A 19,108-nucleotide genomic window follows, 5' to 3' on the forward strand; every position below is an offset into this window, starting at 1 on the left:
AGCGCTTGGGAAGTACAAATTGGCAACACATAGAGACAGTCCCTACCCAACAGTGGGCTCACAGTCTAAAAGAAATTATTCAACAAATTATTATTTGTTTGCTAGGCACTTCCCACGGGCCAGGAACCACTCTAAGAGCTGGGGTGGAAACCAGCCAATCGGGTTGGACCCTCTCCCTAGCCCACGTGGGACTCACGGTCTCCATCCCCATTTTGCAGGTGAGGGAACTGAGGCACGGAGGAGTTGAGTGGCTCCCCCAAGGCCACGCAGCGGACAAATGGCAGCAAACCTTGCGACTCCCAGGCCCGTGCCCTATAATAATAATAATAATAATGATGGCATTTATTAAGTGCTTACTATGTGCAGAGGACTGTTCTAAGCGCTGGGGGGATACAAGGTGATAACGTTGTCCCACGTGGGGCTCACAGTCCTAATCCCCATTTTACAGATAAGGGAACTGAGGCTCAGAGAAGTGAAGTGACTTGCCCAAGGTCACACAGCAGACATGTGGTGGGGTTGGGATTCGAACCCAGGACCTCTGACTCCAAAGCCCGGCCTCTTTTCCACTGAGCCACGCTGCTATCCCCATGCAGCAGACAAATGGCAGCAAACCTTGTGACTCCCAGGCCTGTGCCCTATTATAATAATAATAATGATGGCATTTATTAAGCGCTTACTATGTGCAGAGCACTGTTCTAAGCGCTTGGGGGATATAAGGTGATCAAGTTGTCCCACGTGGGGCTCACAGTCTTCATCCCCATTTTACAGATGAGGGAACTGAGGCTCAGAGAAGTGAAGTGACTTGCCCAAGGTCACACAGCAGACATGTGGTGGGGTTGGGATTCGAACCCAGGACCTCTGACTCCAAAGCCCGGCCTCTTTTCCACTGAGCCACGCTGCTATCCCCATGCAGCAGACAAATGGCAGCAAACCTTGTGACTCCCAGGCCTGTGCCCTATAATAATAATAATAATGATGGCATTTATTAAGCGCTTACTATGTGCAGAGCACTGTTCTAAGCGCTTGGGGGATATAAGGTGATCAAGTTGTCCCACGTGGGGCTCACAGTCTTCATCCCCATTTTACAGATGAGGGAACTGAGGCTCAGAGAAGTGAAGTGACTTGCCCAAGGTCACACAGCAGACATGTGGTGGAGTCGGCATTCGAACCCAGGACCTCTGACTCCAAAGCCCGGGCTCTTTTCCACTGAGCCATGCTGCTATCCCCATGCGGCAGACAAATGGCAGCAAACCTTGTGACTCCTAGGCCTATGCCCTATAATAATAATAATAATGATGGCATTTATTAAGCGCTTACTATGTGCAGAGCACTGTTCTAAGCGCTTGGGGGATATCAGGTGATCAAGTTGTCCCACGTGGGGCTCACAGTCTTCATCCCCATTTTACAGATGAGGGAACTGAGGCTCAGAGAAGTGAAGTGACTTGCCCAAGGTCACACAGCAGACATGTGGTGGTGTCGGGATTCGAACCCAGGACCTCTGACTCCAAAGCCCGTGCTCTGTTCCACTGAGCCACGCTGCTATCCCTATGCAGCAGACAAATGGCAGCAAACCTTGTGACTCCCAGGCCCGTGCCCTATAATAATAATAATAATGATGGCATTCATTAAGCGCTTACTATGTGCAGAGCACAGTTCTAAGCGCTGGGGGGATACAAGGTGATCAAGTTGTCCCACGTGGGGCTCACAGTCTTAATCCCCATTTTACAGATGAGGTAACCGAGGCTCAGAGAAGTTAAGTGACTTGCCCAAGGTCACACAGCAGACATGTGGTGGAGTCGGCATTCGAACCCAGGACCTCTGACTCCAAAGCCCGGGCTCTTTTCCACTGAGCCACGCTGCTATCCCCATGCGGCAGACAAATGGCAGCAAACCTTGTGACTCCCAGGCCTGTGCCCTATAATAATAATAATAATAATGATGGCATTTATTAAGCACTTACTATGTGCAGAGCAGTGTTCTAAGCGCTAGGGGGATACAAGGTGATCAAGTTGTCCCACGTGGGGCTCACAGTCTTAATCCCCATTTTACAGATGAGGTAACCGAGGCTCAGAGAAGTTAAGTGACTTGCCCAAGGTCACACAGCAGACATGTGGTGGAGTTGGGATTAGAACCCAGGACCTCTGACTCCAAAGCCCGTGCTCTTTTCCACTGAGCCACGCTGCTATCCCTATGCAGCGGACAAATGGCAGCAAACCTTGTGACTCCCAGGCCCCTGCCCTATAATAATAATAATAATGATGGCATTTATTAAGCACTTACTATGTGCAGAGCACTGTTCTAAGCGCTGGGGGGGGATACAAGGTGATCAAGTTGCCCTATGTGGGGCTCACAATCTTAATCCCCATTTTGCTGATGAGGTAACTGAGGCTCAGAGAAGTGAAGTGACTTGCCCAAGGCCACAGAGCAGACATGTGGTGGAGTCGGGATTCGAACCCAGGACCTCTGACTCCAAAGCCTGGGCTCTTTTCCACTGAGCCACGCTGCTATCCCTATGCGGCAGACAAATGGCAGCAAACCTGGTGACTCCCAGGCCTGTGCCCTATAATAATAATAATAATAATAATGATGGCATTTATTAAGCGCTTACTATGTGCAGAGCACTGTTCTAAGCGCCGGGGGGATACAAGGTGATCAAGTTGTCCCACGTGGGGCTCACAGTCTTCATCCCCATTTTACAGATGAGGTCACTGAGGCTCAGAGAAGTGAAGTGGCTTGCCCAAGCTCACACAGCAGACATGTGGTGGAGTTGGGATTCGAACCCAGGGCCTCTGACTCCAAAGCCCGGGCTCTTTTCCACTGTGCCTCGTTGCTATCCCTATGCGGCAGACAAATGGCAGCAAACCTTGTGACTCCCAGTCCCCTGCCCTAACCCCATGCCATACTGCTTCTCTGTCAATGGTTATCGATTGATCTCTGCTATGTACTGAGCGCTCACTCGCTTTGCGGAGAGCCCCGGACAAAACGCTCGGGAGGGTCCACTCCAACAGGGTTGGCCGATGGGACCCCTGCCCACAAGGAGTTTGGAGGAGGAGTTGGGCGGTAAAAACAGATGATTGGATTGGTTTCATCACACCCCACAGACCAACGTTTTCAGTCAATGCCTGCCGACGACAAAGGAAGAAATCATCTTTAGGAGGCATGAAGATAATAATAATAATAATAATAATAATGGCATTTATTAAGCGCTTACTGTGTGCAGAGCACTGTTCTAAGCGCTGGGGGGATACAAGGTGATCAAGTTGTCCCACGTGGGGCTCACAGTCTTAATCCCCATTTTACAGATGAGGGAACTGAGGCTCAGAGAAGTTAAGTGGCTTGCCCAAGGTCACACAGCAGACGTGTGGTGGCATCAGGATTCGAACCCAGGACCTCTGACTCCAAAGCCTGGGCTCTTTTCCACTGAGCCACGCTGCTATCCCTATGCAGCAGACAAATGGCAGCAAACCTTGTGACCCCCAGGCCCCTCCCCTATAATAGTAATAATAATGATGGCATTTATTAAGCGCTTACTATGTGCAGAGCACTGTTCTAAGCGCTGGGGGGATACAAGGTGATCAAGTTGTCCCATGTGGGGCTCACAGTCTTCATTCCCATTTTGCAGATGAGGTAACTGAGGCTCAGAGAAGTGAAGTGACTTGCCCAAGGCCACACAGCAGACATGTGGATGAGTCGGAATTCGAACCCATGACCTCTGACTCCAAAGCCTGTGCTCTTTCCACTGAGCCACGCTGAAGATGGAGCCGTCTAGTCTCGGCTTGCTACCGCTTCAACAGAACCCTTTCATTTTGGCCTCACGATGGCTTCTGCTTAGTTACTCGGTTTGATGAAGAAAAATTGGATCTCGCACCTGCAGTATTGGGGAACATCCAGCTCCTCAATTTTCCTCGCTTTTGGCCCGCTACTCATCCCCCATACACCCCCTGGCCTGGAATGCCCCTCCTCCCCACATCCGCCAAGCTTAGCTCTCTTCCTCCCTTCAAGGCCCTACTGAGAGCTCACCTCCTCCAGGAGGCCTTCCCAGACTGAGCCCCCTCCTTCCTCTCCCCCTCCTCCCACTCTCCATTCCTCCCACCTTACCTCCTTCCCTTCCCCACAGCACCCGTATATATGTTTGTACGTATTTATTACTCTATTTACTTTACTTGTACATATCTATTCTATTTATTTTATTTTGTTAATATGCTTTGTTTTGTTCTCTGTCACCCCCTTCTAGACTGTGAGCCCACTGTTGGGTAGGGACCGTCTCTATGTGTTGCCAACTTGTACTTCCCAAGCGCTTAGCACAGTGCTGTGCACACAGTAAGCACTCACTAAATACGATTGATTGATTGATTCAAATCCTGGCTCCGCCACTTGTCAGCTGTGTGACTCTGGGCAAGTCACTTCACTTCTCTGGGCCTCGGTGACCTCATCTGGAAAATGGGGATGAAGACTGGGAGCCCCAGGTGGGACGACCTGATCACCTTGCACCCTCCCCAGCGCTTAGAACAGTGCTTTGCACATAGTAATCATCAATCATATTTATTGAGTGCTTACTGTGTGCAGAGCACTGTACTAAGCGCTTGGGAAGTACAAGTTGGTAACACTGCCTACCCAGCAGTGGGCTCACAGTCTCGCTTAAAAAGTGCATTATTATTATTAAGGGCCCCAAAAATACGGCTGAAGGAATGAACGATGAATAACACTGACTGACGAACAGATACGGCAAGGCTTACTCTGAGAATTATTCTCATCGCAGCCGCCTCAACGGAGGAGTCCTAAAAGCCCCCTTTCCCCCACTGAGAACAAGCATCCCCGGCATTCCGGCTCCCGCCCGGGGGGGATTTACCTCCTGGGAGAAATTCCATGATCAGGTAAAGATTCCTTTTATCTTGGAAACTGTAAAACATCTTCACCACCCAGGCACCATCTGCTTCGACCAAAATATCTCGCTCTGCTCTGATATGGGCTACCTAGAGGCAAACAGCGACAGGAGAAATTATTCGTGTCTATATTCGGCGGTCTCCTCCTCTATAATAATAATGGCATATTATTTATTTTTAATTTATTAATTATTATTAAGCGCTTACTATCAATCAATCAATCGTATTTATTGAGCGCTTACTATGTGCAGAGCACTGTACTAAGCGCTTAGTACTATGTGCAAGGCACTGTTCTAATCAATCAATCAATCGTATTTATTGAGCACTTACTGTGTGCAGAGCACTGTACTAAGCGCTTAGGAAGTCCAAGTTGGCCACACATAGAGACAGTCCCTACCCAACAGTGGGCTCACAGCCTAAAAAAACACTGTTCTAAGCGCTGGGGAGGTTACAATAATAATAATAATAATAATATGGCATTTATTAAGCGCTTACTATGTGCATAGCACTGTTCTAAGCGCTGGGGAGGTTACAAGGTCATCAGGTTGCCCCATGGGGGGCTCACAGTCTTAATCCCCATTTTACAGATGAGGTAACTGAGGCCTAGAGAAGTTAAATGACATGCCCAAAGTCACACAGCTGACAAGTGGTGGAGCCGGGGTTTGAATCCATGACCTCTGACTCCAAAGCCCATGTTGTTTCCACTGAGCCATGCTGCTTCTCTAACAAGGTGAGGTAACAAGATTACAAGGTGATCAGGCTGTCCAATGGGGAGCTCACAGTCTTAATCTCCATTTTACAGATGAGGGAACTGAGGCCCAGAGAAGTGAAGTGACTTGCCCAAAGTCACAAGCTGACAAGTGGCAGAGCGGGATTTGAACCCATGACCTCTGACTCCAAAGCCCGGGCTTTCCCCACTGAGCCACGCTGCTTCTAAGCGCCGGGGAGGTTACAAGGTGATCAGGTTGTCCCACGGGGGGCTCACAGTCTTCATCTCCATTTTCCAGATGAGAAAACTGAGGCCCAGAGAAGTGAAGTGACTTGCCCAAGGTCACAAAGCTGACAGTTGGAGGAGCCGGGATTTGAACCCGTGACCTCTGACTCCAAAGCCCGGGCTCTTTCCACTGAGCCACGCTGCTGGGATCAGTGTGGTAGCAGTTTGGATGGTGAGGGAAGGGTGGATTTTGAGTACTGCATGATAGACTCAATGTGTAGGTTGGATATATGTATATATGTTTGTACAGATTTATTACTCTTTATTTATTTTATCTGTCATATCTATTCTATTTATTTTATTTTGTTAATATGTTTTGTTTTGTTCTCTGTCTCCCCCTTCTAGACTGTGAGTCCGCGGTTGGGTAGGGACCGTCTCTGTGTGCTGCCGACTTGGACTTCCCAAGTGCTTAGTCCAGTGCTCTGCACACATTAAGCGCTCAATAAATATGATTGATTGATTGAAGTGACTTGCCCAAGGTCACACAGCTGACAGTTGGAGGAGCCGGTATTTGAACCCATGACCTCTGACTCCAAAGCCCGGGCTCTTTCCACTGAGCCACGCTGCTGGGATCAGTGTGGTAGCAGTACTGCATGACAGACTCAATGTGTAGGTTGGATATATGTATATATGTTTGTATATATTTATTACTCTATTTATTTATTTTACTTGTACATATCTATTCTATTTATTTTGTTAGTATGTTTGGTTTTGTTCTCTGTCTCCCCCTTCTAGACTGTGAGCCCACTATTGGGTAGGGACTGTCTCTATATGTTGCCAACTTGTACTTCCCAAGCGCTTAGTACAGTGCTCTGCACACAGTAAGCGCTCAATAAATACGATTGATGATGATGATGATGTTGGGTAGGGACCGTCTCTGTGTGTTGCCGACTTGGAATTCCCAAGCGCTTAGTCCAGTGCTCTGCACACAGTAAGCGCTCAATAAATACGATTGATTGATTGATTGGATGAGTGGAGGAAAATGCCGAAGTTACAGGCTTGTGGGAAAGAGAGGATGGTGGTGGTGTCTACGGTGACAGGTTTTTTGGGGGGGAAATGAGGAGTTCTGTTTTGGAGCGGTTGAGTTTGAGGAGTCAGTGGGACATCCTACCACAGACACCCTGAAGGCAGGAGGAAATGCAAGCCTGCAGAGGAGGAGAAGCAGCGGGGCTCGGTGGAAAGAACACGGACTTTGGAGTCAGAGGTCACGGGTTCGAATCCTAGCTCTGCCACGTGTCAGCCGGGTGACTTTGGGCAAGCCACTTCACTTCTCTGGGCCTCAGTTCCCTCATCTGGAAAATGGGGATGAAGACTGTGAGCCCTTCTAGACTGTGAGCCCACTGTTGGGGAGGGACCGTCTCTATATGTTGCCAACTTGGACTTCCCAAGCGCTTAGTACAGTGCTCTGCACACAGTAAGCGCTCAATAAATACGATTGAATGAATGTTGGGTGGGGACCGTCTCTCTATGTTGCCAACTTGGACTTCCCAAGCGCTTAGTAGAGTGCTCTGCACACAGTAAGTGCTCAATAAATATGACTGATTGATTGATTGTATACCCCCAGCGCTTAGAACAGTGCCTTGCACATAGTAAGTGCTTAATAAATACCATTTTAAAAAAAAAAGGTTTGGGAAACATCCGCACGGAGATGGTAATTGCGGGGAACGGGGAACGGGGCGGCCGACTCTCTGAGCACGGGGCTCGGCCCACGGTGAGCGCTCTGGGAATAAATGCCGTTGCCGAGAGCTGAAGGCCCGTCTCTTTCAAGAGGCTTTCCCTCTTGAATAATAATGCATATTATTATTACAATTAATTAATCAATTATAATTTCCCTCTTGAATTATAATAATAATAATAATAATTGGCCCTACTGAGAGCTCACCAATAATAATAATAATAATAATAATTGGCCCTACTGAGAGCTCACCTATTATAATTATAATTCATTATAATTTATCAATTATAATTTCCCTCTTGAATTATTATAATAATAATACTTGGCCCTACTGAGAGCTCATCAATAATAATAATAATAATAATAATAATAATAATAATAATAATAATAATGCCCTACTGAGAGCTCACCTATTATAATTATAATTCATTATAATTAATCAATTCATTAATCAATTATAATTTCCCTCTTATTATTATAATAATCATAATTGGCCCTACTGAGAGCTCACTAATGATAATAATAATAATAATAATAATAATAATAGGCCCTACTGAGAGCTCACCTATTATAATTATAATTCATTATAATTAATCAATTATAATGTCCCTCTTGAATAATAATAATAATGATAACTGGCCCTACTGAGAGCTCACCTATTACAATTATAATTAATTTATCAATTATGATTTCCCTCCAATTACAATAATAACAATAATAATTGGCTCTACTGAGAGCTCATCTATTATAATTATAATTAATTATGATTCATTAATCAATTATAATGTCCCTCTTGAATTATAATAATAATAATAGTTGGCCCTACTGAGAGCTCACCTATTGCAATAATAATAATAATAATAATAATAATAATAGGCCCTACTGAGAGCTCACCTATTATAATTATAATTAATTAATCAATTATAATTTCCCTCTTGAATAATAATAATAATTGGCCCCACTGAGAGCTCACCTATTGTAATTATAATTAATTAATCAATTATAATGTCCCTCTTGAATTATAATAAAAATAATAATTGGCCCTACTGAGAGCTCACCTATTATAATTACAGTTAATTATAATTCATTAATCAATTATAATTTCCCTCGAATTATAATAATAATAATCGGCCTTACTGAGAGCTCACTTATTATAATTATAATTTATTATAATTAATTCATCAATTATAATTTCCCTCTTGAATAATAATAATAATCGGCCCTACTGAGAGCTCACCTTCTCCAGGAGGGCTTCGCAGACTGAGCCCCCTCCTTCCTCTCCCCCTCATTGATTGACTGATCGATGATAATGATAATAATAGTGATGGTTTTTGTTAAGCACTATGTGCCAAGCACTGCCCACTGTTCGGTAGGGACTGTCTCTATATGTTGCCAACTTGTACTTCCCAAGCGCTTAGTACACAGTAAGCGCTCAATAAATATGACTGATTGATTGATTGATTGACTGCTATCACTGTGCACCTGCTGCTCTGGTTGAAACAATTAGTTTATTCCTTGGAAAAAAAAAATGGGGTGGCTCAGGGGAAAGAGCCCAGGCCAACGTGTCAGAAGATCTGGGTTCTAATCCCGCCTCTGCCACTGTTGTTGTGACCATGGACAAGTCATTTAACTTCTCCGTGCCTCAGTTTCCTCAGCTGTAAAACAGATATAAAATACCAGTTCTAAGATTGTGAACTCCATATGGGACAGGGAGTGTGTCCAATCTCATTGTACTTTACCTATTTTTTTAAAAATGGTATTTATTAATAATGCTACTACTAATAATAATTATGGTATTTGTTAAGCACTCATTATGTGCCAGGCACCGTACTAAGTGCTGGGGTGGATTCATTTATTCAATCGTATTTATTGAGCGCTTACTGTACTAGGCGCTTGGAAAGTACAATTCGGCAACAACTGTAATTGTGGGTGGATATAAGCAGATAATAATGATGGCATTTGTTAAGCGCTTACTATGTGCAAAGCGTTGTTCTAAGTGCTGGAGGGGGCGATACAAGGTGATCAAGTTGCCCCACATGGGGCTCGCAGTCTTAATCCCCATTTTACAGATGAGGGAACTGAGGCCCAGAGAAGTGAAGTGACTTGCCCAAAGTCACACAGCTGACAAGTGGCGGAGTCGGGATTAGAACCCATGACCTCTGGCTCCCGAGCCCGGGCTCTTTCCACTGAGCCACGCTGCTTCTCTTGGAAGAAGCCTCTTACTGGGGTTGGACACAGCCCCTGTCCCACGTGGGACTCACAGTCTCAATCCCCATTTTCCAGATGAGGGAACCGAGGCCCAGGGAAGTGAAGTGACTCGCCCAAGGCCACCTGGGGGACAAGTGGCAGGGCCAGGATTAGAACCCAGAGCTTTGTGATTCCCACCAGGTCTGTGCTCTATCCACAACACGTTAGGCGCTTACTGTGTATCGGACACTGGGAGCACTGGGAGCGCTTAGTCCAGTGCTCTGCACACAGTAAGCGCTCAATAAATACGATTGGTTGATTGATTGATTCTCTGGGCCTCAGTTACCTCATCTGCCCAGACTGAACCCCCTCCTTCCTCTCCCCCTCCTCATCTCCGTCCCCTCCCCACAGCACCTGTATATATGTAGATATGTTTGTACAGATTAATTACTCTATTTATTTTACTTGCACATATTTATTCTATTTATTTTATTTTGTTATATGTTTTGTTTTGTTGTCTGTCTCCCCCTTCTAGACTGTGAGCCCGCTGCTGGGTAGGGACCGTCGCTATACGTTGCCAACTTGGACTTCCCAATCAATCAATCAATCATATTTATTGAGCGCTTACTGTGTACAGAGCACTGTACTAAGCGCTTGGAAAGTCCAAGTTGGCAACATATAGAGACGGTCCCTACCCAACAGTGGGCTCACAGTCTAGAAGGGGGAGACAAGAGAACAAAACAAAACATATTAACAAAATAAAATAAATAGAATAGATATGTACAAGTAGAATAAATAAATAAATAGAGTAATAAATACGTACAAACATATATACAGGTGCTGTGGGAAGGGGAAGGAAGTATGGCGGGGGGGATGGGGAGAGGGAACCACATATAGTAATAATAATAATGATGGTATTTGTTAAGCGCTTACTATGTGCAAAGCTATTTTACACACTATTTTATGTGTGTAAAATAAATAGAATAGATATGTACAAGTAAAATAAATCAATAGAGTAACAAATCCGTACAAACATATATACATATATACAGGTGCTGTGGGGAAGGGAAGGAGGTAAGGCGGGGGGGATGGGGAGGGGGAACCACATATAGTAATAATAATAATGATGGCATTTGTTAAGCACTTACTATGTGCAAAGCTATTTTACACACTATTTTATGTGTGTAAAATAAATAGAATAGATATGTACAAGTAAAATAAATCAATAGAGTAACAAATCCGTACATATATACATATATACAGGTGCTGTGGGGAAGGGGAAGGAAGTAAGGCAGGGGGGAGGGGGAAACCACATATAGTAATAATAATAATGATGGTATTTGTTAAGCGCTTACTATGTGCAAAGCTATTTTACACACTATTTTATGTGTGTAAAATAAATAGAATAGATATGTACAATGAAGAAATCAATAAATAGAGTAATAAATCCGTACAAACATATATACATATATACAGGTGCTGTGGGGAGGGGAAGGAGGTAAGGCGGGGGGGATGGGGAGGGGGAACCACATATAGTCATAATAATAATGATGGTATTTGTTAAGCGCTTACTATATGCAAAGCTACTTTACACACTATTTTATGTGTGTAAAATAAATAGAATAGATATGTACAAGTAAAATAAATCAATAAATAGAGTAATAAATCCGTACAAACATATATACATATATACAGGTGCTGTGGGGAGGGGAAGGAAGTAAGGCGGGGGGGATGGGGAGGGGGAACCACATATAGTAATAATAATAATGATGGTATTTGTTAAGCGCTTACTATGTGCAAAGCTATTTTACACACTATTTTATGTGTGTAAAATAAATAGAATAGATATGTACAAGTAAAATAAATCAATAAATAGAGTAATAAATCCGTACAAACGTATATACATATATACAGGTGCTGTGGGGAAGGGAAGGAGGTAAGGCGAGGGGGATGGAGAGGGGGAGGGGGGAGAGAGGAAGGCGGGGGCTCAGTCTGGGAGCGCTTAGTACAGTGCTCTGCACACAGTAAGCACTCAATAAATACGACTGAATGAATGAACGAATGAATGGGGTAGATACGTGGCGAGTTAGGTCCGATGCAGTCCCTGTCCCACATGGGGCTCACGCTCCAAGCCCTTGCTACTATGCTTGGCACCAAGTAAGCACTTAAATACCTCATTTATTCTTATTATTGTCATTACTGTTTTTACACTTCAGGAATTCAATCAATCAATCAATCAATCGTATTTCTTGAGCGCTTACTGTGTGCAGAGCACTGTACTAAGCGCTTGGGAAGTCCAAGTTGGCAACATCTAGAGACAGTCCCTATCCAACAGCGGGCTCACAGTCTAGAAGGGGGAGACAGAGAACAAAACCAAACATAAAAATAAAATAAAATAAAAAAATAATAAAATAAAATAAAATAAAATATGTAATATAATATAATAATAAAATAAAATAAGATATAAAATAAAATAAAAAATAAAATAAAATAATAAAATAAAATAATAAAATAAAATAAAATAAAATAAAATAAAATAAAATAAAATAAAATTCCTGCTGAGCCGCACAGCCTGTCTCTCGCACACGGCAGTTCGGTGTTGAAGACTACACCCACCTGCTCCTTTTCGAGCATGTCGGCCTTTCTCAGTATCTTCATTGCATAGATATGACCCGTATCCTTTTTTTGGACGAGGCGCACCTAGAAGAGCAATGCGAATATTCATGAGAAAAGGTATCGCTTTCCGCCACCATCCGAATTATACACAGCTCTGTGAATATGTTCTAGACTGTAAGGCCACTGTTGGGTAGGGACGGTCTCTATATGTTGCCAACTTGGACTTCCCAAGCGCTTAGTACAGTGCTCTGCACATAGTAAGCGCTCAATAAATACGATTGATTGATTGATTGATTGATTGAATAAGAATACTAATTGTGGCATTGGTTAAGCGCTTCCTACATGACAAGCACTGTGCTGAACAACGGGAATCCATGGGGTTAGAGTAAGCCCACTGTTGGGTTGGGACGATCTCTATATGTTGCCAACTTGGACTTCCCAAGCGCTTAGTACACTGCTCTGCACACAGTAAGCGCTCAATAAATACGATTGATTGACTGATTAATATGAACTGGTCAGAAAACGCTTCGAATGAGCTGTTTTTGTAGACAGATGGCAAACCGACTCTTCATCTTCAAAGGGTCATTCGTTCATTTCATTCATTCATTCATTCGTATTTACTGAGCGCTTACTGTGTGCAGAGCACTGGACTAAGCGCTTGGGAAGTCCAAGTTGGCAACATATAGAGACGGTCCCTACCCAACAGTGGGCTCACAGTCTAGAAGGGGGAGACAGAGAACAAAACCAAACATATTAACAAAATAAAGTAAATAGAATAAACATGTACAAATAGAGTAATAAAGAGTAATAATAGAGTAATAAATAGAGTACTTATTGAGCACTTGCTGTGTGCAGGGCATTGTACTAAGTGCTTGGAAAGTACAGCTTGGCAACAGAGGACAATCCCTACCCAACAACGGGCTCACAGTCTAGAAGGGGGAGACAGAGAACAAAACAAAACATGTAGACAGGTGTCAAAATCGTCAGAACAAACAGAAACAAGTAGACAGGCATCAATAGCATCAAAACAGATAAACAGAATTATAGATATATACCCATCATTAACAAAATAAATAGAGTAATAAATATGTACAAATATACACACGTTCTGTGGGAAGGGGGTAATAATAATGATAATGGCATTTATTAAGCGCTTACTATGTGCCAAGCACTGTTCTAAGCGCTGGGGAGATTACAAGGTGATCAGATTGTCCCACAGCGGGCTCACAGTCTTAATCCCCATGTTACAGATGAGGGAACTCATCTGAATGAATGTATATATGTTTGTACAAATTTATTACTCTATTCATTTTACTTGTACATATTTATTCTATGTATTTTATTGTGTTAATATGTTTTGTTTTGTTGTCTGTCTCCCCCTTCTAGACTGTGAGCCCGCTGTTGGGTAGGGACCGCCTCTCTATGTTGCCAACTTGTACTTCCCAAGCGCTTAGTGCAGTGCTCTGCACACAGTAAGCGCTCAATAAATACAATGGAATGAATGAATGAATAAATACAATTGAACGAATGAATGAATCAGGTTGTCCCACGTGGGGCTCACAGTCTTAATCCCCATTTTCCAGATGAGGGAACTGAGGCCCAGAGAAGTGAGGTGACTTGCCCAGAGTCACACAGCTGACAAGTGGCGGAGCCGGGATTTGAACCCATGACCTCTGACTCCAAAGCCCGGGCTCTTTTGTACTTCCCAAGCGCTTAGTACAGTGCTCTGCACACAGTAAGCGCTCAATAAATACGATTGATTGATTGATTGATTGAGCCACGCTGGGTAGAGCAGAGGAAGTGAGTCGGGGTGATGGGGAGGAAAGGAGGAGCAGAGGAAAAGGGGGGACTCAGTCCGGGTGATCAATCAATCAATCAATCGTATTTATTGAGCGCTTACTGTGTGCAGAGCACTGTACTAAGCGCTTGGGAAGTCCAAGTTGGCAACATATAGAGACAGTCCCTACCCAACAGTGGGCTCACAGTCTAAAAGGGGGAGACAGAGAACAAAACCAAACATACTAACAAAATAAAATAAATAGAATAGATATGTACAAGTAAAATAAATACATAAATAAATAGAGTAATAAATAAATAGAGTAATAAATAAATAAATAGAGTAATAGTGTAGAGTAATGGTGATCTTTCCCATCAGCTGGACTGTAAACACCTCAAGATTTATGCTTCTTGAGGGCAGGGATCCTAAGGGCTTAGTGCAGTACCCTGCCCACTTTAGGTGTTCAATAAGAGAAGGTGTTAGAGAAGCAGTGTGGCTCAGTAGGAAAGAGCCCAGGCTTTGGTGTTGGAGGTTATGGGTTCAAATCCCGGCTCTGCCAATTCATTCATTCAATCGTATTTATTGAGCGCTTCCTGTGTGCAGAGCACTGTACTAAGAGCTTGGGAAGTCCAAGTTGGCAACATCTATAGAGACGGTCCCTACCCAGCAGCGGGCTAGACAACAAAATTAACAAGTGGTGGAGCCGGGATTTGAACCCATGACCTCTGACTCCAAAGCCCGGGCTCTTTCCACTGAGTCACACTGCTTCCACAAGACTGTGAGCCCCACGTGGGACAACTTGATCACCTTGTATCCCCCCCAGCGCTTAGAACAGTGCTCTGCACATAGTCACAACTTCCCTCATCTGTAAAATGGGGATTAAGACTGTGATCCCCCCGTGGGACAACCTCATTCATTCATTCATTCATTCGTATTTACTGAGCGCTTACTGTGTGCAGAGCACTGCACTAAGCGCTTGGGAAGTACAAGTCGGCAACATATAGTGGCGGTCCCTACCCATCAGCGGGTTCACAGTCTAGAAGGGGGAGACAGACAATAAAACAAAACACGTGAGCCCCACGAGGGACAACCTGATCACCTTGTAAGCTCCTCAGCGCTTAGAACAGTGCTTTGCACATAGTAAGCGCTTAATAAATGCCATTAAAAAAAAATAAATGCTACTGATTGACAGGATGGCATCCTACACGGCAAGGCAACTTGTTAACAGATGGCCATTATCTCTACTTAAAATAGATTTCCCTGCGCTGAATCGATCTGTCACTATCTTGTACTTCCAACTTGTACTTCCCAAGCGCTTAGTACAGTGCTCTGCACACAGTAAGCGCTCAATAAATACGATTGATTGATTATCTAATGCTAAACTGAGCCCGCCTTCACTTGCAAATACTTCAGAGGACTAGAAAGTGCTCAGGTGAACCCTGCAGCACAATCTACATGGCTCAGTGGCTTTGGAGTCAGAGGTCATGGGTTCGAATCCCGGCTCAGCCAACTGTTAGCTGTGTGACTTTGGGCTTCACTTCTCTGCTGCCGTGTACTTCCCAAGCGCTCGGAACAGTGCTCTGCACACAGTAAGCGCTCAATAAATACGATTGATTGATTGATTCTCTGGGCCTCAGTTCCCTCCTCTGTAAAATGGGGATGAAGACTGTGAGCCCCCCCGTGGGACAACCTGATCACTTTGTAACCTCCCCAGCGCTTAGAACAGTGCTTTGCACATAGTAAGTGCTTAATAAATGCCATTATTATTATTATCATCTGCATGTGAAATAGGCCGTTAAGTAATGCCAGCGTGAATGCCGGAAAGAACAGCACATTACGAGGATGGAGATGGTTCCAATTAAAAAGATTTTGTGACTGTCAATTAGACTTGTTCCCTTTACTCTTCCGCCCTCCCAGCCTCACGGCACTTATGTCCCCATCTGTCATTTATTTATTTATAATAATAAATATAATAATATAATATTTGACTGTCTTTATATGTTGCCACCTTGGACTTCCCAAGCACTTAGTCCAGTGCTCTGCACACAGTAAGTGCTCAATAAATACGACTGATTGACTGATTAATGTCTGCCTCCCCCCATCTAGTCTTTTAGAGTGTAAGCCCACTGTTGGGTAGGGACTGTCTCTATATGTTGCCAACTTGTACTTCCCAAGCGCTTAGTACAGTGCTCTGCACACAGTAAGTGCTCAATAAATACAATTGATGATCTAGAGTCTAAGCTTGTTGAGGGCAGGGAATGTGCCTGTTTATTGCTGTACTGTCCTCTCCCAAGTGCTTAGTACAGTGCTCTGCACACAGTAAGCGCCGCTCAATAAATAACTGAATGAATGAAGTGAATGAATAATCATGATAATTACTAGAAATAAGAATAATAATCATAGTTGTAGTATTTGTTAAGCGCTTATAGGTGAGACTTGTGTTAATCGCTTTACTTTTGATTTGTTTTGTTGTCTGTCTCCCGCCTTCCAGACTGTGAGCCCGTTGCTGTGGAGGGACCGTCTCTACATGTTGCCAACTTGGACTTCCCAAGCGCTTAGCCCAGTGCTCTGCACACAGTAAGCGCTCAATAAGTACGATTGAATGAATATGTACCCGTATATATGTATATATGTTTGTACGGATTTATTACTCTATTTTACTTGTACATATCTATTCTATTTATTTCATTTTGTTAATATGTTTTGTTTTGCTCTCTGTCTCCCCGTTCTAGACTGTGAGCCCACTGTTGGGTAGGGACCATCTCTAGATGTTGCCAACTTGGACTTCCCAAGCACTTAGTACAGTGCTCTGCACACAGTAAGCGCTCAATAAATACGATTGAATGATGAATGAATGAATGATGGTCTCCGTCTGTTGCCCAATTGCACTTTCCAAGTGCTTAGTAATAATAATAATGTTGGTATTTGTTAAGCGCTTACTATGTGCCAGGGAACGTGTCTACCAACTCTGCTGTACTGCAATAATAATAATAATAAATAATAATAATAATAATGATGGCATTTATTAAGCGCTTACTATGTGCAAAGCACTGTTCTAAGCGCTGGGGAGGTTACAAGGTGATCACTGTACTCTGTTGTACTATACTTAGAGAAGCAGCGTGGCTCAGTGGAAAGAGCCCGGGCTTGGGTGCCAGAGGTGACGGGTTCGAATCCCAGCTCAGCCACTTATCAGCTGTGTGACTTTGGGCAAGTCACTTCACTTCCCTGGGCCTCAGTTCCCTCATCTGTAAAATGGGGATTAAGACTGTGAGCCCCATGTGGGGAAACCTGATTACCTTGTATCTCCCCCAGCACTTAGAGGAGTGCTTGGCACATAGTAAGCGCTTAACAAATACCAAAATTATTATTATTATTATTACTCTCCCAAGCGCTTAGTACAGTGCTCCTCACACGCAGCAAGCACTCAATAAATACCACTGATTGTCACAGAGCAGGTAAGTGGCAGAGTCAGGATTAATATTAATAATAATAAAGGTAGCATTTGCTAAGCGCTTGGAAGCAGCATGGCTCAGTGGAAACAGCCCGAGCTTTGGAGTCAGAGGTCGTGGGTTCAAATCCCAGCTCCACCACTTGTCAGCTGTGTGACTTTGGGCAAGTCACTTCACTCCTCTGGGCCTCAGTTACCTCATCTGGAAAATGGGGATTAAGACTGTGATCCCCCCGTGGGACAACCTGATCACCTTGTAACCTCCCCAGTGCTTAGAACAGTGCTTTGCACATAGTAAGCGCTTAATAAATGCCATTATTATTATTATTACTATGTGTCAGGCACTGTGCTAAGCGCCGGGGTAGCTACCAAATAACGGGTTGGATCCAGTCCCTGTCACACACACAGATCACAGTCTCCACGTCAGTGGAAAAACCCTGGGCTTTGGAGTCAGAGGTCAATCAATCAATCAATCAATCGTATTTATTGAGCGCTTACTGTGTGCAGAGCACTGTACTAAGCGCTTGGGAAGTACAAGTTGGCAACATCTAGAGACGGTCCCTACTCAACAGTGGGCTCACAGTCTAGAAGGGGGGGGATAGAGAACAAAACCAAACACATTAACAAAATAAAATAAATAGAATAGATATGTACAAGTAAAATAAATAGAGTAATAAATATGTACAAACATAAATACATATATCCAGGTGCTGTGGGGAAGGGAAGGAGGCAAGGCATGGGGGATGGAAAGGGGGAGGAGGGGGGGAGGAAGGAGGGGGCTCAGTCTGGGAAGGTTGTGGGTTCAAATCCCGGCTCTGCCACTTGTCAGCTGGGTGACTTTGGGCAAGTCACTTCACTTCTCTGGGCCTCAGCTGCCTCATCTGGAAAATGGGGATTAAAAGCGTGAGCCCCCCGTGGGACAACCTGATCACCTTGTAACCCTCCCCAGCTCTTAGAACAGTGCTTTGCACATAGTAAGCGCTTAATAAATGCCAGTATTATTATTATTTTCCAGAGGAGGGAACTGAAGCGCAGAGAAGTGAAGTGACTTGCTCAAGGTCACCCAGCGGGCAAGTGGCGGAGCCGGGATTAGGACCCATGACCTTCTGACTCCCAAGGTCGGGGCTCTTTCTTCCAGGCCCCACGGCGTCTCTAAACTAACGAACGTAAGGCCAGCCGGAAGCCAGGGGCTTCTAGACTGTGAGCCCACTGTTGGGTAGGGACCGTCTCTCTATGTTACCAACTTGTACTTCCCAAGCGCTTAGTACAGTGCTCTGCACACAGTAAGTGCTCAATAAATACGATTGAATGAATGATTGATTGGAGGGCCAAGAGACGGACTGGACCTGAACGGGGAGAAGCAGCGTGCTGGACTGACTAGAGCCCGGGCCTGCCAGTCAGGAGGTCATGGGTTCAAATCCCGGCTTCGCCACTTGTCAGCTGTGTGACTCTGGGCAAGTCACTTCACTTCTCTGGGCCTCAGTTGCCTCATCTGTAAAATGGGGATTAAGACTGTAAGCCCCACGTG

At 44.3% G+C, this 19,108-nt stretch overlaps 1 protein-coding gene across 4 annotated transcripts in view; it reads right to left on the reverse strand.

Annotated features, from left to right (window-relative positions):
• Window positions 1-19,108, reverse strand: part of STK38L (serine/threonine kinase 38 like) — a 177,764-nt gene that overhangs the window by 46,827 nt on the left and 111,829 nt on the right. For all 4 annotated transcript variants that reach the window (XM_038772844.1, XM_038772818.1, XM_038772826.1 and 1 more), the window contains 2 exons: window positions 12,356-12,439; window positions 4,850-4,973 (listed from right to left, as the gene is read on the reverse strand). In XM_038772844.1, coding sequence (XP_038628772.1) covers window positions 4,850-4,973; window positions 12,356-12,439 — 208 coding nt within the window. The remainder of the gene's footprint in view (window positions 1-4,849; window positions 4,974-12,355; window positions 12,440-19,108) is intronic.

Source organism: Tachyglossus aculeatus, chromosome 2, assembly GCF_015852505.1.
Source record: "Tachyglossus aculeatus isolate mTacAcu1 chromosome 2, mTacAcu1.pri, whole genome shotgun sequence".
Lineage (NCBI taxonomy): Eukaryota > Metazoa > Chordata > Mammalia > Monotremata > Tachyglossidae > Tachyglossus > Tachyglossus aculeatus.